At 42.8% G+C, this 23263-nt stretch overlaps 2 protein-coding genes across 2 annotated transcripts in view; both read left to right on the forward strand.

Moving 5' to 3' along the window:
- Nucleotides 1-23263, forward strand: part of LOC134840456 (proteasome subunit beta type-7-like) — a 287503-nt gene that overhangs the window by 263322 nt on the left and 918 nt on the right. Inside the window, exons 2-5 of the mRNA XM_063856264.1 lie at nucleotides 18428-18581; nucleotides 19120-19361; nucleotides 19582-19756; nucleotides 22173-22324. Of these exons, the coding sequence (XP_063712334.1) occupies nucleotides 18435-18581; nucleotides 19120-19361; nucleotides 19582-19756; nucleotides 22173-22324 (716 nt within the window). The 5' untranslated portion in view covers nucleotides 18428-18434. The remainder of the gene's footprint in view (nucleotides 1-18427; nucleotides 18582-19119; nucleotides 19362-19581; nucleotides 19757-22172; nucleotides 22325-23263) is intronic.
- LOC134839303 (targeting protein for Xklp2-like) lies at nucleotides 13605-15343 on the forward strand. Its single transcript, XM_063854805.1, has one exon. The coding sequence runs from the start codon at nucleotides 13781-13783 to the stop codon at nucleotides 15002-15004; it is 1224 nt and encodes a 407-aa protein (XP_063710875.1). The 5' UTR covers nucleotides 13605-13780; the 3' UTR covers nucleotides 15005-15343.

The raw sequence follows: 23263 nt of genomic DNA on the forward strand, positions 1-23263 counted from the left end.
CAGGTCTGTGGTCTCCATCAACTTCGTTCTCGAGAAGTGCGCCTCATGAGCTTTCAACCAGTCCACGCAATGATGTCTATTCAAATCCTCGTGCGACACTCGTTCAATCCCCAGGGTTTCCGCCAATTCTCGCCTGCATTCCAAACTCTCTAGGTCCAGTTCTTTCACCTTCTCAGGATATCTCAAGCGAGCGGTCTCCATAGACCTCTTTTCCCGCTTGCTCTCTGCCACTACCACTGAGGACATCGCCGAGCCTGGAGGTGTTGATGACATCACCTCCTCAGATTCCATTGGCGTGGCACTCTGCAATCGGGTCTGGATGCTCCTCGAACCGTCTCTAGCGTCAACTCTCGTTCCCAAGCGACCAGACAAGGCCCTCGAGGCAAGGAATGGTGGGTTCGGAGGTGGTCCTAAGGTAAATTGGGCGGTCTCTAGTAGATCCGACTCTAGCGTGTTTATGTGTTCCTGGAAGACGTCGTTTAGCCACTCTGCTCCCCGTGGTCTATCGAAATGGATTCCATCATTGGAGGTGTCTTCAGGGAATCCCTCTTTCTCCATGCGCTCTGCCACGTCCAACAATCTGACAGGGAGCACACTCTTGCGATGGATATCTCGGATCACCTTGTTTAGGTTCCGCACCTTCTCGTTCATCTCCAAGGCGTGCTGATCAAACATCATGTTGTAGGGGACCGTACATACTGTCAGCAGGATGGGGTCCATCTGGATCCTCAGCTCCTCAAGAAGACAGCTCATCTTGTCGTACAGCCTCATTATTTTCCTCGCTTCTCCCCTTGACACATCGTTTGTCCCGATCATCAGGGTCACCGTGTATACTTTAGTCATCCCTAGCATGTCCAGGGTTGCCAACATCTGTGGCGTGGCAGCTCCAGCGAAACTCAAGATTCCTGTCTGCCAATGCGACTGGATCCGGGTCAACACCCGCACCAGGCTGTCCCCTATGATTAGGTGAACTGCACCCTCTGGCACACGAGGTGGCGCGAGATACTCCACCCAGGCTGCATCATGGAAGCAGTCCCTCCTGGCTCCCTGTTCCGCACTCCAATCCAGTCGATTGTGCCTGTGGTACCTTCCCTCTTTCAATCATGAAGTCTCGTAATCTTGTTAGTGCCAATATCACGTGTTCGGGATCAATTGTGTTCCTGTCATTGACCCTCGTTACTAGGAAGCACAGATATTTGCCCGGGACTTGTGCCACTGACGGTGGAAGCGCTGCCATCCCTCCCAGTCCTGGTCTCTGTCTGAACAGAAACTCTACATTCTGGTACTCTCTTTTGAAGTCAGCTTCCAATCTTGATTTGAAACTCATGTCCGCCGTGATGCAGATCGCGCTGGTCCTGTTTGACAGGATGAAGTCGCTATCCGTTATCATGATGTTCTCCGAGTATTCATTGGGTATTTCGAATTTCGTTTTGAAATTCCGACCTATAGTAGGCTCTGGCTCTTCTTCCTCCAGTTCCAATTCGCTCGTTTCTCTCACTTCCTTGAGCTTCTTTATCATCAAATTTTCGGTGTGGGTAAGTCCTACCCCCACTCCCCGGACAAAAATATTTATCGACGTCCCCGTCGATGTTGTCGGGTCTGAATTGTCCTGAGGAATGTCCAGTGGCCTGTCTGTTGCCGTCCATCCGAAAAGAGGGTCCTCTGTCTTCATGTAATTTGCTGCTGATACATCGACTTGCTGAATGCTTTGTCCTTCGCGGCTCTCGTCTTTGACATCACGCATCCACTCTAGAATCCTCAAGTTCGTGTTCTCCCTCCTCTCTATCTCACTCTGTTCGAGATCCGTTTCTACTTCTGGCGTCGAGTAATCATCCTGCGGATAATGACCACCATCGTCAATGACCTGCCATTCCTCTCCGGCTTCCAGTTCGCCTGCCTTCAGTAATTCCTCGCCCAAAGTGTCTGGCTGTATCTTATCCATCAAGAAGTCATCCCCGTACCTGTTGTACCTCATGCCGGTGCGTTTACGATTGCCAGTCCTGGTTTCCGGTGGCGTTGGTCGATCCGGCTCCATCCACTTCGGCACCTCGTCTTGCTCCGGGTCGTTCCAGTCTTCTTCTACAAATGATCCTGCATCAGACCCCACTCCTATCTTTTCATTGTCGTCCAAACTCAAGTTCTCATTACCATCATTTTTCTCTCGAGTACCTTTCTCATTCACTTCACACGCTGGCTCTACCACCAGGTACTCAAGACCCTCCATGTCCTTCGGTATGCACCAATCCTCTGGGGACGGGACGTGAGGCTTCAGATTTTCATAATGTGCCGCTCGCCCAGTACTCAAGCGATAGAACCGTCCTTGTTGATGAACCTCCGTTATCATGAATGGTCCCCTCCACTTCTTGAGTAGTTTCTTTGTTATTTGGGCGGTATTACATTTTGGAAGACCCACACGTATTGGCCCACTTCATATGGCTTTGCTCTTAATATTTTCTCGTCGTATTTCCTGCGTTGCCTCATTTGCGCTTGCGCCGTGTTCCTCCTGCATAGCTCGTTCAACTCCTGTTGTCTTTTGATCGCTTCTTTCACGTATGCCTGAGGCGACGTCCTTTTCCCCTCGTATTCCGGGTAAAAGAATGTCAGAGGCATTGCTCTCTCCCTGCCCGTCAACATCATGAAAGGACTGATGCCCGTAGTTGAGTGCTGTGTACTGTTGTAGGCTCCTACTACCTGTGGCAGGTATTTGTCCCAGTCCGTCATGTATCTTGAGCAGTACACCCTTAATATGTTGACCAGTGTCCTGTTTTGTCTCTCTACCAACCCATTGGTCTGCGGATGATAGGTCGTCGAGTGTGCTTGAGCAATGTGCGATCTCTTCATCAATTCTTTTGTCAAGTCCCCCACAAAAGTTTTGCCGTTGTCCGACTGGAAAGTCATTGGACAACCATACAGCGATATCCAATGCGTTATCAGATGATCACATGTCTCATCGGCCGAGGCTGTCTGGCACGGAACCGCTTCCGCCAACTTTGTGAAGTGATCTATTATAACCAGTATCTGGTTGTATCCCGACTCTGTCATGCAGATTTTTTGATGGTCTATCTGCACCACTTCATTGAACTCCGAGCTCTCAACGGACTTGAGGGGAAACTTCATCTTCCTTGGGTCTTTTACCTGGAGACATGCCAGGCAGGCATTCACCCATCTCTCGCAAGCTTTTCTCATTCCTGGCCAATCAAATCTGTGAAGTATCCTTTGTTGTACTTTGTCTATCCCCTGGTGACCCATCTGGTCGTGTGATCTGAAAAGCACCTCTGTCTGGTACAATTGTGGTAGTATGATGAGGTTGTGTTTGTGTAATATCTTTTCCTCATCTCTCCTCTTGCACGCTACCACTCCATCAGCTGTGTGATAAAGTAAGTCTTTCTTTTCTTTGTAGAACTGGCTCAAGATCTTGTAGCTGTCTTCCTCAAGTTCCCCCTTCTCCTTGACCCCCGACTGGATCCATTTGGAGAGGTTACTTGTCATTTTGTCATTCTTCTGGGCTCTTATTAGGTCTGACAGCCTATATCTTGCCTTGACATGCTCCTTTAGCGCCATGATCTGTCCATTCATCTCACCAGGGTTGTGGATGTCATCACTCAGTTTCACGCATATCATCCTTTTCACGCTTTTCATATCATCTTCTGGCACCAGATTCGTTCTGATGTTTGAGTTGCATGATAGTTCCCTGAATGGTTTCCTTGCGACCGCAATTTTCTCAAGTTCCTCACCACCTCGCATCTCCTGTATGTCCATGTTGTATGTTCCTGAAGATGGATCCGTCTGTAACTCCCTGTCGTGGTGCCTTGTCTTCTCTTCCGCCAGTATCATGCACAGACTGTCTTGGTTTTCGCTGCTCTCATCCGAGTCTCTATCCCATCCTTCACGCTCCCCGGACAATTTTCCTTCTCCGGTTCCTTCTTCCGTGAACCTGGAACACTCCCCGGACTCTTGACCTAGTCCCAGGTGTTCAGTATCTTCCTTGAACGTCACTTTCTTTTTCCTAACCTTGGTCTGCTCCAGAATGTCTTCGGGGATTTTGTCAACTAGTGACCGCACGACATCTTTGCTGTCAGTGACACTTCCTCTTGATGAGTCAGTATCGTTCACTGTCTCTTTTCTCCGAAGTATAGTGAATTCCGGTTTCTCTTGACCCTTCTCCTGGATCACGGGCTTATCATCTGATGGTTTCTCGAGCAACCTCATTAAGTCATCATCTATCTGTGCAGTTCCTGCTTCCACCTGGTTAAGATCATAGCCTTTTGCCTTGAGCGTCTCCTTCACGATCTTCGACTTGAGTATAATCTCAATCGGAATCCTCTTGCTCTTCCTCAAGATGGTCTTCTCTGGTGGCTCTTTAGGCAACTCAGGATGATCTTCTATCGGTTTGCCTGACTTGTCCAGCCATCTAGTGAGTGGAAGACTGTCGTACGTTTCCTTGTCCATGAATGAGAAGCCATCTTTGATTTCAGGTCTGTCTGCTTCTCTTTGCTCTTGTCTCTCATAGAACTCCGTCTTCTTACTCAAGCTGTCGGCATTCTGATGTTTATCTCGCGTTCTATGCTCAATTATCATGTTGTATCCGTCCAGGCGAACTATCCACCTCCCAATGTAACTTTGGTCCATTGAGTACGTTTTCAGCCAGCTCAGTGCTCTGTTGTCGACTCGCAACTTGAATGGCTCACTGCCCAGGTATGCCCTGTATTTCTCGACAAAGGTAACCACCGCAAACATCTCAGCTTTCGGTGCTCCGTACTTCATTTCCGTGTCACTCAGGACTTTGCTCCCGTACGCTATTGGTCTCAAGACTTTCTTCCCATTCCATTCTTGTTCTTGGTGGAGAATCCCAGAAATCGCGACTACCGACGCATCCGTGTCCAGCACGTACATCCCTTTCTCAGTCGGCATACCCAGTACTGGTGCCTCACATAGCTCTTTCTTTATCCTCTGGAATGACTCTTCTGCTGCGTTGTTCCACGTGAACTTCTTGCCCTTGTGTCTCATTAATTGTTGCATCGGGTATACCTTGTCTGCATAGCCTTTGATGAACTCTCTATAATAGTTAGCGAAACCCAGGAAGCTCATCAACTGGTGCTCTGTCTTCGGTGATTTCCAGGTCAGGACTGCTTCCACGGCGTCCGTATCAGGTCTGATGCCGTGCTTGTCTACCATCCTGCCCAAGTATTTTATTGAGTCCTTGAGTATCTCGCACTTTGATGGTTTACACTTTAGCCCCGACCTCTTCATGCATGCAAACACTTCGTCTAGTCTCTCAATGTGGTGTTCCAGTGTTGGCGTCGCTATTACCACGTCATCCACGTAGCACATTACCAGGTTGCCATACTTCTTCGTTACGCCTATCAGCGCGTGTGCCATCAACCGCTGAAACGTGGCTGTGGCATTGCAAAGTCCAAACGGCATCCGTTTCCATTGAAACAGACCCAACTCGCAGGCAAACCCTGTCTTGTCCCTGTCCTGCTTCCTTAGTGGTACTTGCCAAAAGGCCGAGCCTAAATCAAGAGTCGTAAAAAATTTTGCATCACCTAACTTCGAGAGGCTCTCATCAATCCTAGGTATGGGATAGGCATCCTTCACCGTGACGGAGTTCAGGTATCGAAAGTCACAACAAAACCTCAACTGGTCGCCTTTCTTTTTGGCCATCACTACTCCACACGCCCACGGTGACTTGGATGGTTCTATCATGTCATACTCTAGTAACGTCTCGATCTCTTTTCTACACGCGTCCGATTTGTGTGGGGTCATGCGCCTCGCCCCCTCCCTGTGTGGTACCGCGTTTTCCTCAAGTTCTATTTCATGCTCAACGAAATTACAACACCCGATATCCACCTTATGCCTCGAAAAAACTTCCTCGTTCCGCTCTAGTACGTCCTTGATGGCTTCGAGCTGTTCATCTTTCAGTTTGCCCCTCAAATGTTCAATCTCCGACAGGACCGGTTTTTCATTTTGCATTTCATCTAGTGTGGGTCGCTCTGGAAAGTTCAAACAGCTCGAAAGACCATCATCCGTTTCTGACTTAAGTGATTTAATAAGACCTGAAGAATCTTTTATTTTCTGCAATCGTCTCAAGATACAAATTTTGTCCCTGTGATTGGGACAATCAACAACTTCATTTTGTTTTGAGTTCTTAATTGTTTCATATCGAGTTTTAACCGGTAAAGCATATCCCATTTTCCTCCCTCTCTGTATCGTGATCGGTATATCAAGGGTATTCAACAAGACACTGACGCAGAGGCCGCTCTTCGTTATCGAAAATGATCTTCCTAAAACAGCAGCACTTTGACTATTAGGGTTCGGAACTATGCACACTTGCTTGTTGTCACTTAGTTCATTGTAATTTTTCATCCTCAAACTTACGATTGCCGCTTCATTAGCTTTTAGCCTCACCCTCCTACTCAAGAATACCGGTGCTTTGTTTTCATTTGCCATTATTAAATTTACCGGTTTGATTGCGTACCTCCTATCCGGGTTCCGTATCCTGAACATTGCGTTATTTAGATCAATCGTTACGTCGAAATTCCTGATGAAGTCTCTGCCCAAAATGAATTGGTCAGATTCATCTAGGTTTTCTACCACGATAAAGCTCATCCACAGGTTACGTTCTTCCAAATTGAGGGCTATTATCGGCGTCCTGCCCAGCACCCGAAGGGCCCCTTTGTTTGCAGCCGACAGCCGTATTCTCGAGTCTATCAAGTCACCTTTGTCAAAGCCCATCCTCTCCCAAGTTTCGATTGGTATGACGCTCAAGACTGCTCCCGTGTCAAGCAACCCACGCAACTGAGTCTTTTTGCCACTTATATCCAGCACGTGCCCTGTCACATCTGCCTCCGTCCCGATGTGCATTGCATCTTCTTCAAGCATGGCGCAGTGTCCAATCGATCTCACTTTCAATTCTTCTTTCCCTACGTAGATTTGTCTAATTAGGTCTTCGTCACATGTTATCATCGTCTTGGTATAGATGTTAATCCCATCTATATTTAGCATCACCTCGTGTGGACCATAAGCTTCAGTATATCTGCTATCAACACGTACCGACTTGCTGCCCCCTCTCATGAGTAGTGCTCTCAAGGCTCTAGAAATCGTTTGTGGGCTTATACAGCTCAAGTAATCTGCGTACACGTCAATGTGCATTATCGTCTGGTCGCTCGGTTCGCTCAAGTTTCTGGTTACCTCGTGGCCGCCCACTGTGATTATCGACATTATTCTAGCCCCAATTTTCGATATGCCGAATGGCTTTCCCGTCACCATTTTTACAGTGTTACAATTCCCCGTCTTTGTTGAGCCCGGTACAGCCTCTGGTGTTTGGTTCGATCCGGTTAATGCTTCGTTGAAATTCTGTCTTTCGATCTCCAGCTTTAGTCGTTGCTCTATTTCTTTCGGAGCCAGATCTTGTTTTACTTTGGCAATTGCTTCCGTCGCCGCTTTCTCATAGTTTATCTCTAGCGAGTTCCCAGCCGCGGACTCTATCGCAACATTAACATGTGTTACAGCTTTCACTGTTTTCGTCGGCAATTCCGTGCTTGGTGCTCCTAAGTTCCTAGATTCAAACTCGTTTTGTCTATTCCGCTGATTCTGCACTGCCGCTAATGCCAACTTATGTTTGGGGTGACTCTGGTCCTTGACCGCTTCCCAGAACAAGGGACAATCCATTCTGAAGTGCCCCTCCTGGTTACAGAAGAAGCATCTTGCGCCTATCTTGATGATTAAGCCACTATAGTACTCGTGTTCCTCCATCTGGCTCATGTCCTCCTCATCTGGTGCATATCCTAGACTCTTCATGCCTTGTTTGTATGTTGTGCAGTCAGCCACGTGGTGATCCGCCGACCCGCAGTTCGCGCATGATCTGCGCTTGTCCATGTCATCTCTAGGCTTGTACCATGACGACCTCTGGGGTTGACTTCCCCCTTGCGTGTTCCTATTTTCTGTATATGAGTATTTCTTGGGTTTCATCAGCATGTATTCCCTTGATTTCTGTCTCATTTCTTCTGGGGTTGGAGCGCTGTCTTTCGACAATGTGTAGTATGTTGCTAACATTGTCCTTAAGTCGTCACTTTTTACCCCATCAATGAACTTCGAGGCAATGATAAAGTTTCTTCTGTTTGTCGACTCCTCTGGGTCACTCCTTCTTCTCAAGCTCTCGAGATCATCTAGGAACCGATCTATTGACTCGTCGTCCCTCTGCCTTCTCTTTTCAAATCGCATCATCGCTTGGTTACCCTTCATGCCTGACCCGAATCGATTCAGCAATATCTCGAAGATCTTGTCCGCGGTATCGCGTTCTTCTTCTTTCTTTGCAACCACGCATTTCAATGCCGTGCCTTCCAGGTTACTGAGTATGGCTGTGCATGCTTGCCTTTCATCATTTAAGTTATCTTGTTCTAGATGTAATCTCATCACTTCCACCCACGTGTCAATGCATCCATCTGAGTCGTCTTTGAATTCTTTTGGCTTCTTGAAAGTTTTCCTTGATTTTCCGTCTCTCCTATCGCTCTAGTTAGTGTTCCTCGTGGCGAAGGCCTCTAGAGTCCTGTTCATCATCTCCCAAGTGCTTGCCCACGTCATGGCATCCGGACCTGCGTTGCTGCTAGCTGTTGAGTCACCCGGACCACTCGTTGTGTTTGAATTCCCACTTTTCATGATTGTTTTATCAGCCGTTGGTGCTATGCTCACCGTATCCCGGGTTAAGGGCAACGGTGTCGATTGCCGTTTGCCCCTTTGTGGTTCCACAAAGTCAACTCTGGTGCCTTGCGTGCGATCCGCTGCCGTTCTTTCTTGTGAGGTAGAATTTCTCAAGATTGCATCCAATTTCGTCTGTATTGCACCTGAACTTTCGGCCTGATTCTTGCTCATTGTGTCCAGCCTCTTTTCCAGGCTACCTATTTGGCTGTTGACATCATCATATCGGTTTTTCAACTGTTGCAAATCTTTTTTGATGTTCCCTTCTCGTTCTTTATTGGTGGCTTCTACCTTATCTGTCGTCTCCTTGAGTCTCTCGTCTGTTGCCTTAGCCAGGTTAAAATAACTATCCAGATACTCGTGTTTGTTGTATCTTAATTCTTTTCTTATCACTTCTCTGTCCTCTTCGCTGTGCTTCAGCTTTTTGTCGATCTGATTCAGTTTTGCCATCAAGTCACCTAGCTCAAGAGTAGCCTCTTCATGGTCAGCCGTTGGTCTTTCTTCGGCCGTTGCTTCTGCTTTAGTTTGTTCCTCTCTCGGATTGGCTTCTGTCGTCTTCGTGCTCACTGTCCCAAATGTCCGTGCTCTTTCAGCTTTTGGTTCTTCAGTCACGTTCTCTTTCGTTTTTATTCCGACCATCATCGCCAACCTTTCTGTAAAAGATGTCTTTTTTACTTGAGAGTCTTCTTTCACCGTTTCTTCGGTGTTGCCTATTGCCTCTTCCACATCGTCTATTGGTGAGAACTCTATGGGTTTCGGGTTTGGTTCTTCTGCATTTGGCATTGGAGTTGACTCCGTCGTCTTTTTCTCCAGTTCATCTACGCTCTGGTCTGGTGTCTCTAGGTCGATTTCGATTGTAGGCTCCACCTCTTTTTCTCTCGCATCTTCTCGCGTCTTGCTCTCGGTGCCACTCCTCGTGCTGACCATGCTAACTGAAAAGTTATTTCTTGTTTTGCCTGGGCCCCTTGATGTTGTTCCACGCAGCGACGAGTTATATTTCGTGTTTGATCCACTTGACCTTTTTTCAAGCACCGGTACCCTACTCCGTTTCATTATTCCTATTTACAATTTCCCTTATTTACAATATTATTATATACACAATTCTATTCTAAGAATAAAAAAAATTTTTGTGGAAACAAATTCTTAAAAGAAAATATACAACGTGATAAAAACCTTGTTCCAGTTCTCTAAAATCTTCGAGTAACTTTCTTTATTCGTGGTCCCAACCGTACCGGGTTCCAATTTGTCTTGTTCTGTCTTAATTCTGTCTTAAAACAACTTGTTGTAATTTTACTTCAATTTTTATACTGTCCTAAGACTCCCAGTTACCGTCCCTACTCTTCTTCGTACCGTCCCAGGCTTCCTTTTACTGTCCCAAGAATGTTCGGTAATGTCCCAGTACTCCGTCAGTGTCCCAAGACCCCTGACCCAAGGCCAGTGTTCCAAGACTACTGTCCCAAGGCTAGTGTCCCAAGACTACTGTCCCAAGGCTAGTGTCCCAAGACTACTGTCCCAAGGCTAGTGTCCCAAGACTACTGTCCCAAGACTACTATCCCAAGGCTAGTGTCCCAAGACTACTGTCCCAAGACCACTGTCCCAAGACCCTTGTCCCAAGACCCCTGTCCCAAGACCCTTGTCCCAAGACCACTGTCCCAAGACCCTTGTCCCAAGACCACTGTCCCAAGACCACTGTCCCAAGACCCTGTCCCAAGACCACTGTCCCAAGACCACTGTCCCAAGACCCTGTCCCAAGACCACTGTCCCAAGACCCTGTCCCAAGACCACTGTCCCAAGACCACTGTCCCAAGACCCTGTCCCAAGACCACTGTCCCAAGACCACTGTCCCAAGACCCTGTCCCAAGACCACTGTCCCAAGACCACTGTCCCAAGACCACTGTCCCAAGACTGTATCAAGACTGTTCTGGTCCAACACTGTCCCTGGACTTCTTTGGCACTGTCCCAAGGCTGTTTGACAAGTGTTTGAGCGGTGGGACTTCTCTCTTTTTCGTTATGGGGACTTCTTGATTCACTGTGCCTTGTACCACCACTCAAGCTCTAGTAAAATTTCCCCATAAACCCTTTCTTAAAAGCCAAATGCTGACCCCCCTTTTTTTTTTTATTTCTTTCTAGTTACCTCTATTTCAATGTTCCAAGCAACTTGAGACCAAAACCTGTGCGCAGGTATCTTGTGATCACCTGTTCGTATAAAAACTAAACACAAATCCTCCCCAAAATGCAACAAAAAATCCAAGCCAGAAAAAGTAATAAAAACTGAAAAATGAGCCCACCTAAATTTCAAAGGTGACCAATGTCTACCTTTCGTCGAAAAAAAATGTCTGGTACCTAATTGCCACGCGTTTCCTTCCCCCTTGCTAGCGATCTTATGGGGTATCACAAAAACTGTCTATGTCCGTTTCCCCCTACCAATCCGACCAGGGTACCTACCTTAACCTAATTCCAGTTTTGGATATCCGTTTCCTATGACCAACGCGTGTAAATGACTAATGTAACTAAATCAACGATGTCGACCAATTAGTTACTCTAATTTCTCTCCTTTTTACAATTTACAACCGCCAACCTCTAACTTAACCAGCCCCCCTTCTAACCTCCCCCCTTTTTAGCCCCCTTCTTAAGCTCAAAATTACCTTAAGCGCCGGGTGCTAAACCTCTCAAGAGAAAACCGTAGACCTGTCTCCAGGCCTGCTCAAGTAAAAACGTTCCTCAAAACCGGGGGATATCGCTTATCCAATTTTACACTTATTTCCTATAATGTAGTATGAGTTTTAACGATACCCGTTCTGCCCAACTTGAGAACTCGAGAACTGCCAAATCCTTCTTGGCTACTTTCCCACTCGACTGGTCACCTCTTCCAGTCCAGTTTCCTATTGGTTCAGCTCAAGTGCTCCTGAACCACTTTCCCACTCGGCTGGTCACCTCTTCCAGTCAAGTCTCCTATTGGTTCAGCTCAAGTGCTCCTGAACCACTTTCCCACTCGGCTGGTCACCTCTTCCAGTCAAGTCTCCTATTGGTTCAGCTCAAGTGCTCCTGAACCACTTTCCCACTCGGCTGGTCACATCTTCCAGTCAAGTCTCCTTGTTGTCCAGCTAAGTTCCAAGCTATCTAAAAACCCTTGACAACGCCCCACACTCGGGCACTTTATTGAGGTTACTGGGTTAAATTGCTAGGTTGATCGAAACGATCGAACTTGTAAAACAGTATGGGTATACTATTTAATTAATATAAAGGTTTGATCCAACTAATCTGGTGTCAAAGTCACTGTCTTTTTTCGTTTTATGGTTTTTGTTTCGCTTTTTGTCTTTTTGCTCGTGTTTTTGATCCCCCTAGTTGCCCCCCTTTATTCGGTTAGCTAAGCCTCGTTCGGAGAGCGTACCAGGAAGTTTTCTTGAGTTTTCCTAAAAAGCTATCACGGTACAACCGGAAGGTTTGCACGTTCCTGTCGAACTGTACCGCCGGTACTCTAGAATGGGCATTCAGCCCGAAGCTGTCTCAAGTGGGTTCGACTCCGTAGTCTTGATGTCGTAAACACCCAGGAGCGCCATAAAAACACTATGTAACATTCGTCTACTGCAGTCACACATGAGGCTTAAGAAAAATAGGCCCTATAACCATTGGCTCAAGAGTCAGGGACACTATCTCTTGTGTTTTTATACCTCAAATCAGTCGGAGCCAATTCGGTTCGCTTGTGACATGAGACTACGACCCGTTACAGCTTAAAGGCTACTACTAAAATATCCCCCCACTCTAGAATTAGAAACGTCCCCATACTTAGGTCTCTAGATACCCAAAATACATGAACGCCATTAAAAACCGGGTCGGAACAATCCGTTAAGTTACTTTTTATTAGACAGTGGAACTTTCATCCATTTCAGATGGATCAAACTAAAACTCGCCTTACCTCAACATAACAATTATAAAACACACTCTAAAAATTTAAATTAGTACTCACATTGTAGCACGCTCAAGAACCAGGAAGTAAATAAGTCGGTGAGCAACTCAAGAATCAATAAAGTAACTAAAATGAGTTTAATGTTAGTCAGTTTTAATAACAAGAACAAGTTTTTACTCTAGACTGTAAGTTCTCGTGAACCATTGGGACACTCTAGCTGTCCACCTTTCCACCGAAGGTTCACCCTAGTCCAGTTTAGAATAATACTCCAATCACAACAATCCAGTTCGTGGGAATGCGCTCGTCTCTGTTTTAGATGGGACAGCTCTACTCTCGATTATTATTGCTACTGAAATTGCGAATAGCAATTTCCCACTGATTTTTCTAGCAACTTTCCCGCGATTGTCACTCGATCGTTCTGACTTCTTTTTTCTGATTTTCAGTTATCGCGAGAAAATCGTGCATGACAGGTTCCATTCGAAATTTTGAAAAATTAAATTTCACTCCAAAATTAGGTGTTTTTTGCTTCTCTCAAGGTCAAACTTCCAAATATGACCGACTGGCACACTTGTGTGGCTCTGGATGCTTTGACTTCAAAGTCTCTAAAACGGTCACACCTTTCTTCACCTCTTGCAGCGGATCAAGCACACCCCCGCTTGCTCTCTCCGAGAGCCACTGCATAGCAGTTCTCACTTTGCCTTTCATCATTAATGAAGCAAACACTTTCGAGACATGTTTTTCGTCCAAATTATCTTGATTTATTTGTTTCTTCTACCCATATCTCACTGCTTCCGCCAACAACTTGTCGAATTTGTTTTCCTTCCAGTCATCAATGCGCCGTCCAATAAGTGTTGTCCCTCACCATTTTGAGATGACAACTTCAAAAAAATGCATTTGAATTCGAAAACAAATAAATTAACCCAATTATAGTTGTTAAACCGTAAATTAAGTTGGAGCGAGCATATTTCTTGATGTTCACATTTTTCTGACTCAACAGAGATTTTCTCGAGATTTTCTGACTCAACATATTTCTTGAGATTTTTGTGACCAATTAGTTGTCATAAATGTAACATGCGAAATGCATGCGGGGCCCTTCTACCATAGTTACTTTTTCGTGGGACCACTATCATAGTAGTACCGGTATTGCTGAATTTATGTTGACTTTTTGCAGGGCAAATGAATCCCTTCGAAAATATTGACGTGCCGAAGCTTCCTGATTTTACATCAGGGAACGATGCAGACGTAGATATGGCCTATTTTGAAAGACACCGAGGCTCGCCTACTTTACGTGAAACGATTGCTCCTCCAGAATCAGAGCATTCTGCTGAAAAAGAAAAAGTAGAACCGGAACCTAAAAGAATCGAGGAGCAGAAGCCACGAAGGTTGTCCAATGTGCGAGTGAAGTATCATTACAAGTTCAAACATGCAACTGTACCGAAAACACCAAACTTGAGATCATTAGCTCGAACGAGACAACTTTGCGTTGACACTCCGAATACTCAAGCTGCTAAGGAGCTTGAATCTATGAAGAAGAATCAGTTCAAAGCAATTAAATTGGATAAACGAATTTTCAGTGCTCCTTTTAGACCAAAATTGAGCCATAAGCATACAGAACCAAATGAGCCTCACTTGCTCACCAAGGACAGAGCGGCATTGTCTTCTCGTGAAAATATCAAAAGTGATGATGAAAATGAGAATCAATTCCATGCTCAGCCTTTACCAGACTACGAGGAGCTGAGAAGACTAGGAGTTTATAATCATAATATGCCACAAGCCACAGTTCCGAAATCGCCTGCTTTTAGTCTAATCAGAACGCGATCAATGAAAGACACTCCAAATGATGAAGACAAACCAGCTAGCTACTACCACCCTCCTCCTAAATTTGGAACTCCTTTCAGACCTAAAAGATCTAATAAAGTGACAAAAATTGCGAGCTTTAGTTTTGAGAATCGTGTTTTAAGCAACAAGTATACGAAAGGTCATAACAGCGAAACAAGTGAGGGGGATAATGAGAGTAATACATTCAGAGCTCAACCGGTTCCGAAAATCATTGAAAAGCCATTTCAGCCACGTCGTAATCTAATTCCGCCAACAAAACCTCGCGAGTCATTAGTGCCGCACTCAGTTTCGAGAAGGTTAGAAAAGCGACAAGAATTTGACCGCGAGTTCGCTTCCAGAAGCGAAAGCGTGGAGAAAAGGAGACAAGAAAGGCTTGCAAAAGAGCAAGAAGAAGCAAAAAAGTTGCTGAGAAGTAAAACGGAATTCCAATCACATCCGGTGAAGCATTTCAAACCAGTTCAGATAAGATTGGAGCACAAAGCTACAAATGCAGCAAGCCCGAAGTTTTCCCAACGACTCAACTGTGTCGATAAACGAAAGTTAGAGTCGCTCAAGAAATGAATGATCAGCGATGAGTTGAGGCGGTTATCTTCAGGAATAAACATGGAGTTTCAATAAAAATGGCATATTGAGAATTGAATATGCGCCCTTGATTTTGATTTTTGTGAATTTAAAATAGTTTTTTTTTGTGATTGTGTTGTGATTTATTTTGATTAATCAACAGCAATTCATCTGACCCTCTGCTTAAAGCGAAAAACAAGTTAATGGCATAAAAACCTCAATTCGATCTCTAAATTGTCTAGAAGAGGCCAGTAATGTTAGTGCCAATAGATTTTGAAGATGAACTTGTGACAGTTGGTCCTTTGTTTGTTGCTAATTTAAATGTTTGTTTTCGAAGCACATTGTTTTTTTTTCCTTTCGAAATATCCAAAGCTTTCATCAAAATGTGTAAGCCTGAGACTAGTAAGGGCTAACGAATCCGAACATGGACTCTTTTGAGGCACAATTTCATCAAACAAAGATTGAAAACTTCCTGTATTGGAGATTTGAACGTAGCAATCAGGCTGTTATCTTTTCACTTGCAACAGCAAGTGATTTGTAATCGGGAACGAAAATACAAATAAAAATACTTCGTAGTTCACTTGAGGTAGTAATTAAATTAGTAAAAACATATTTATAGAAGAAATGTTGATTTTTTTGGGTTTTCGTTTTTAGTCCTAATTTTGTCGGCTGATTGTTTTTTTTTCCAAATGTAATTTATATTATCTGGTGTGCTTTTCTAGTAGCTTCTTTCCAAAGCTTAGGATTTATGTAGGTTTCAAACAGTTTGCTCCCGGTTGATAAAAACATTGGTTATGAAATTGTATGGAATATGGTTTTTTATTTTATTTTTCGAGCTGCTTAGGAAAATATTTTTCATTATTTAGAAAAAAAATTTATATACGCGGTTTTGTTCCATTTTTCTTACAAATAACTTATGGCCTTCAGAAAGGTCAATGTTTGTATTTATTGTCCGTTTTTTCAAACTTGACTTTTCTCGATAAAGCCCAGTCGAATCTGATATCAAGAGTTTAATTAAGACATGAGGTTCTGGGAAGCTTTCGTGAATAAGTGGGTGCTAAGAAATTGTTTTTCTTTGGGAAATTTGTTTTTCTTTCTCAAAATTTTTCACTCTTACTTATTTTATTAGAGAACAAGTAAGGTTTTGGATGAAGCCCAATTCTTGAAATAAGCCTACCCATTTCATCTTATATCGCTACAAAAATTTCAGAAAAAATGATTAGGTGCATTTTGATGGGTTCCTAGTACTGTAATCGGAAATTGTTCTGTAGTTTGTTACACTTGCGAGAGCAGGTGTCCTGTAATCGTGAACTAGACTGTTTTTCCCGTAAATAACTTTTCTTATGAGAATTTGAACTTGTTTTTTTTTTATTGAATCTCAAAAACTACCAGGTCCTTGCAAGTTCTTGGCCTTGAAATAATGCGGTCACTTTTGCACCCTTTATTCTCTGGTTTGAGTCCCAGTCGGACAATCTTTTGTGTTCAAGGTGTCTCGGCTTAGGTATCACTTCAAGGATTTTTGTAATATTATGAGAGTTACAAGTATTGTTCATTTTAGTTTTTTTTCTGTTTTTATGCTCAACTGATGTCAGCTCAATGATTGTCGGCTATACGTTTCGTAAGCTGTGTTTCATTGCTAAATCTTTTCTTAAATATTTACACCAAAAAAAACTTAGTTTTTACTTGAAAACAACTTCACCGATTTTCTGAAAAATAGTACCAATGGAAAGTCCTTTGAGTACTGCTACTTTGAGTTGTTGCATATTTTATTAGTCTACTTCAACTTCAACGCGCTGTGTACAGCCTTCAAAAAATCTGTAGGCGGAAAGTTTGAACCAATTTTTGGATTTTTATTTTTTGTTTTCTCAGAAAGATATCGGTTTCAAAGGATGGAACGGGCTGTGTTAGCAAGCTCTTTTGCATCAGCGGCTTCGCCCAATTTTATTATAGAAAAAGTTATGGCTCTCGGATTAGTCAAACATTTGATTTTTTGACCGTATTTGGAATCTTTCTCGAAAAGTTTTCTCGAAAAACACTTTTCAAACACTGATATTGTTGGTTTGTTGGAGATATTCTCGGCATTAGGCGACACTCCTAAGTTTTGTACACAAAAAGTTATTGCCTTGGAAAAGTCAAATTTATGATTTTTTTGACCGTTTTGTGAATTTTTTTCTTTCTTCTCCATAACTAACTTGCCAAAGCAAGGGTTGAAACGAAAGAACAGGTTGCTTAAAGCCTACACTCATAATTGGCCGTGTCCAATTTTTATAAGAAAATTGTTATGCTTTTCAAAAAAGTCAAAAGTTTAAAGTATTCGAGTGTTCAATCGAGAAATCCGGTATTGGAAATTTTATCTGCTGAAGTGACCGTTTTTAAAACATATTGACTTTTCTTAAAAACTACCTTATCAAATTTGAGATGAAGGTTTCAACCGAAACAATTTGTTGCGAAACAATTTGTTGTTCTTTTTTATACTCAACATCTTTTAATGCAATGTTTTAATTGTATCGCAAGCGGTGCGACGCTCCGCTTCGCTTCTGTGTTTGCAACTTGTTCGCTTCTCATTTTTGCAGTCTTCCTATCAGAGATTTCAGTGTTTTCTTATTGCTCGAAGAAAGTGACGGAATTTTTGTGCTCGGGTTGTTATCTTTTCTCCATACAACGCATTTCGTTGTTTTGGTCTCTGAGATAAGTTTTTTTATTCTTTGCTTGGTCCAGTAATTTTTTGTTGTCAAATATCTGTATCCAAGATATTGACTTCTTGTGTGTATACATTTTTTTTAACGGTCTGCAGCTTCATTAAGTCTTCATTTTCCTTTTTCAGCCTTGTGATTTACTTGATAACTTAGCTCTTGTTCATTGATTTCCTTTTGGTTGCTAGCACTATGACTTGGTTTTTTTCAATCACTCATCGGCTGCTTTACAACTTCTGGCTTTTTTGTCTACTTTTCGATGACTTCAAACGGCAGTCGGAACATTCAGGGCTTGTTATACGTTAAACTTGAAATTATTTCAAAAAATTCTGTTTGAGCGCTTTCTTCGAGATTCCTATTTTTTGAACTTTTTATTTTGTAGCAAGTCGGCTTGCAATTTAAACTAATGGATAACAGCTTTTGGTTATTATTATTTTTATTTTTTAAAGCTTGATTCTAATTTCGATTTTTTTTTTGACAATGACTTCTCATTTGGTTTTGTCAGATGAACTTTTAAAGCATATTTATCGGTTTTGCCAGATTTGCCTAATTTACTGGCAACATTGGCTGATAATTTAGTTGTATCACAATTGATGCGAAGGTCCGCCTCGGCCTTGTTCTTGAAATTATCAGAAAAAAACTTGAAAAGCAAAGCTTTATGTGGAGCTTGCTGTGCAAACAAGAGAAGTTGGTTCTTATTTTTTTTTGTACCTGAAGCAACTTTAGTTTCAGATAGAATGGCCACAGTGAGCTGTCTTAAGTTGCCTGAAGGCGGCTTTTCCTTTGAAAACTGCAAGCGGAATTCCATGTTGGCTCAAAGGCAGGGCGTGAAGCTGCCCAAGGCCAAAAAGACAGGAACAACAATCATTGGTGTCGTATTCAAGGTACGATTTTTTGATGAAAAACTTTGTGCACAGCCTAGATTTTTTCGTTCAAGTTGAGCATACCCTTGTGAAGCAAAAATCAACCGTTAATAGAGTGTTCTCACGCGCTTTGCGTATGCAAACCTCATGCCTATTTTATACAAATAAGAAACAATATCATTTTTATCCGAGCACTGTACTAAAAGAACTTAGGCCAAAAGTTGAACCCTCTCAGCTTCTTCATACCACTTCATTTTTACATTTTTAGCCTCTGTTATAACTACACTAAATTATATTAAGATCTGATCAGACAAAGCGAAAAAGCACCCCCGCACCACCACCCCCACCCCCCAAGTAATAAGGGAGAGGGATAGTTGACTTGGATTAAAGAACGCCTTGTTTTTCAGTCATTCACCATTCAGCAACATGTATGTTGACTTGGTTGTGCGATAGCCCTTTACCAATAGGGAGGGGGTAACTGTTACTGTTCCCTTGGCTAGTTTGGGAGAAATTGAAAACACATGGTGCCTCTTATCTCTTTAGAATACTTTTTTTCCAGGATGGAGTAGTGTTAGGCGCTGATACGCGTGCGACTGAAGGCGACATAGTGGCTGACAAGAACTGTGAGAAGCTGCACTTCATAGCAGATAACATGCGCTGTGGAGGAGCAGGGACTGCGGCTGACACTGAGTGGACGTGCGACAAAGTGGCGGCTGAGATGAAGTTGGTCAAGTTGAATTCGGGAGGGAGAGATCCGAGGGTAGTGGCAGCCATGATGCGACTTAAACAGTACCTCTTCAAGTTAGTCAGCAGTTGAAATTTAAAAGTCTTAGAATTTATTTCTCCATAATATTTTCAAAACTTGAAAACGGTCTCTGGATAAGAATCAGATTTAACATGGCATGGATGGTGATGCTATCAAAGCAGCTGAACATGGCTAGGAATGTTGAGTTTTCTCTATTTAAGCAAGCAAACGCTTGTTCAAGTCTCTCATGTATTAGTGCTGTTGTGTTGTTTTAAGCTATCAAGGCTACATTTCTGCGGCGCTTATCCTCGGAGGAGTGGACTCGACGGGTCCTCATTTGTTCGAAATCTCCCCGAATGGAACCACAGCACCCATGCCTTTCGTAGCTATGGGCTCTGGCTGTCTCGCCGCACTATCAGTACTAGAAGCAGGTTACACGCCCGACATGGATGTGAGTTGCTGCAATATTTGAGTAAACTTATTGTTACACTTGCGAGAGCAAGTGTTTTGTAATCGGGAATTATTTTTTTTATTTAACACCTTTTTATCACTTATAGACACTTCTGATCGAAGTGACATGGCATGTGCTGATCAAGTAAACTGACTTTTGACCATGTCTAGGATTTGAATTTCGCTCTCATTAAAGTTTTGTTTGATTTCGGCCGTCAGCCAATTTTTCTCATTTGTGGGAGCAAGTGACTTGTGATCGGGAAACTTTTTATTAACCAGTCAGATGCTTAACCGGAAGGTTAAGTATTTAAGATTAACTAAGCTTTCGCTATCTTACAAGAGATCACCTTGTAAATTGCACTGTACGTGCGATTTGAACCGGCAAGCAAGCAATGACAAGACTTGCCCTTAACAACTTTTATCAATCTAAAGACATTGGATTTAGTGATTTAGTATTGAACCTCAATAACTTCCAGACTTTTCCCACTTGGCCTGGTGGCGAAGAGCATGCTTTTGGATCCTAAGGTCTGAAATTTGGCGGAACTTGTTTTTTCTAACTTCTGTTGGAATTGTTGGACTATAGTTTGTCTGTTTCTTTTTGTCGGATGAGTTTCCAAAACATGGAATTGTCTTTTGATTCAAACACTTTTTTTAGTATAGATGAAAGTTTCACCTTTATAATTTTCCTTTCTTTTCGCTAAGTGGTTTCCAGTTACTTTTTATTCCCGATGTATTTTCGACTTAACGGGTGTACTCCCAAGTGTTGTCGGTTACCAGGTCGCTCAGTAAATAAATAATATTGAATGATTGCTTAACGCCGATGCTTGCGTTTATCGTCTGTGTTTTCCTTAAATTGAACATCAGTCGATTTTTTTTTCAATATTTTTTTCCTAATTAGTGGTTTTTGTCTCTTTTCGCCAGCTTACAATGCTTTACTCTGTGTTAATTTTGACTTTACTGAAAAGTTTGAATGTTGAACTATCGTATGTCTGCTTGTTGTGATAGTCTACTTTCCCATTCCATATTGTGGACTTTTCTGATTTGAGCAATTGTTTTTTATTGTTCTTGTAATTTGCAGTGTTGGAACCGGTACCAGGCTTTTTACTGGCGGGCCGGGCTCGGGCCTCATTTTTAGGATCAGCAACCGAGTCCGGGCCTGACTTTCAAAAGAGTTCATGCCTTTCACCGTTCAAACGCCCAGATGGAGCGTGAACTAACAGGGCTGGGCAAATCCGGCCAGCTATGCGTGCCCTCTTTTCTGTGGCAAAAGTCAGCCAAATCGAACTGCTAGGATGGGCTGCGGCCAGTGCACTTACTAAATTTTGATTTTTTTTTGAAATTCACATTTGATTTTCAATTTACTTTTGTTAAGAAATTAGTATTTTTGTTAAAAATGGGCCCAGGCCTCGAATTCAGGTCCGGTTCCAACTCTGGTCATTTGTAAACTAACGATGAGTTTGAATTTTTCTTTTTTTTTTGCTTGGAAGGTTTCTTGTGCTTAAATGGTTTCGGCTTATGTTGTATCAGTTTGATTGCCTCGTGATTCGTCGGTTTAAAGGCGACAAATTATTTTAATGAGCGTATTCAAAGTGGGGGGTTGAAATGTGTTAAAATTTTGTTGATGTTTTTGTCAACGCAATTTGTTCAACAGTAAGTCGACAAATAGCTTTTTTTTGGCTAGCTGCCGTGATTTTTTTGTGTTGAATTGCTAGTAGAGCTAAGCTCCCCTTCGCCTCTGTAATAGGAAAAAATCGGAGTTCGGCAGCAGCGGTACTTAAAAAAAACAATACGTGCTGGAATTGTACTGTTGGAATTGTTGAACGCTGTTTTGCTCTTGCTTTTGCGCTCTAAAAACGGGAGGGTTGTAGTAGTGCGGCAACTGTAGTCGCTTGTCGAGCCCACCGCGTGAAGGCGGCACCACTGGGCCCTTTTTTCTCTTCTTCAGTTTCCTTGCACATGTGACAGCTTTTAATGCATCGTCTTGTTTTAATGCATCGTCTGTTTGTCACACTATGTATTTTCGGCCGGATAGATTCATGCAACTTCGTAGATCAATAGTAAGTCTCCATCCTGATCTTAAGTTTTTTTTCTGCCACTAGAGCTAATGAAACTGTTTAATTGTGAGATCAACTTTATTGCAGTCAGTCAGCGCAATGAAGTGCTTTGGTTACTCGCTAGAACCTAACAATTTGTAAAGGTTGGTTTAAATATTGTGCAGAGATAAATTAGTTTCAATGAAGTTGCAATATTAAATCACTAGATACGCTGTGAAACTTATAATTACATAATTTGTGCGTGGGGGGATTAGATTGCGCAATTTCAAATAACTGTTTTTTTTCTTCTTTTTTGAAGCTTGCTGGTTAAAAATGCAATAAAGAAGCCATCATATGTTTTTTTTCATCTGATTTGCTTTCCAGGAAGAAAGTGCCAAGAAGCTGGCCAAAGACGCGATCAGTGCAGGAATCTTTAATGACCTGGGATCAGGTTCCAACGTGGACCTGTGTGTGATCAAAAAGGGCACATGTGAATACCTAAGAACGTTTGCGTCAGAGAACCCGAAAGGGACAAGGTTGGTTCCAAGTTTGATTTGATTTTCCGACTATATAGTACATTAAGCGGACTAAATGTGAATATGTGAAAAAAACTGAACAAATCGGCAGTTTTTATGGTAAAATTGCGTGACTAAAAGTTAGTCGACCCAGTTGAAAACAAACACCTCACTGGAATCGGCTAATAAACTGTTCGAATGCGTTGAAAACGTCTTTTTATTGGGTAGCAATTGTTGGTATAATCGTCGGGGTTATTTTTTATCCTCTAATGAATGTTGTAGCTGAAATTCTACGCTGATAAATAATTTATTACACGACTATAAAATTTAAGGCTTACCTGATTTAAAATTTTTCCAAATATATTCAGTTGATTTTCCGAGCTCTCCTTAAACACCAGAAAGACCTCGTTTGGCTAACAATTTCTGCGCCAAAATACTTCAAGAAAAAATATACGATTGGTCGAACAAAGGTAGATATGAACAAAGATAGCCGTTTACTGTGCAAGTAGCACAGAATGTTCCGAATGTTCCATAGTCTTAAAAAAGAACTGAAGTTTTTTTTTCAAATTTACCGTTTTCTGTGTTTTGTGGTTACGCTAGCGAGCAGCTAGTGTTTTAGTGCGAACCTTCTTTTTTTCTAACCTAACTTGCAAATAAAAGTGTTGCTTTTGCGTGCCTCTTTGTGTGCCTCTTCACGATCAGTAGCATTGGAAATTTCATAGCATCTTTCTCTGCTTTACTTGTGGCTCGTGTTTGTGATGGACTCAGAGTCCGTGGCTGAGTGTTTAGTGCGTGAGACGCATAATTTCTCTGCGCAGTAGGTCGTAGGTTCGAGTACGAGACGTCGCCGAATTTGTTCTAATAAGAGGCTTATTTTTACTTTTTAGAACGCTAGAGCTGCTTTTTGCCGTGTTCTCGCTTGTGCTTGCGAAGCGCAGTTTCACCTCTGTGTAAAAAGAT

This window comes from Symsagittifera roscoffensis, chromosome 2 (genome assembly GCF_963678635.1).
Source record: "Symsagittifera roscoffensis chromosome 2, txSymRosc1.1, whole genome shotgun sequence".
NCBI lineage: Eukaryota > Metazoa > Xenacoelomorpha > Acoela > Convolutidae > Symsagittifera > Symsagittifera roscoffensis.

Bases quoted from the DNA above. Each gene is read 5' to 3' on its own strand.
- LOC134839303 (XM_063854805.1), top strand. From the start codon at position 13,781: ATGAATCCCTTCGAAAATATTGACGTGCCGAAGCTTCCTGATTTTACA.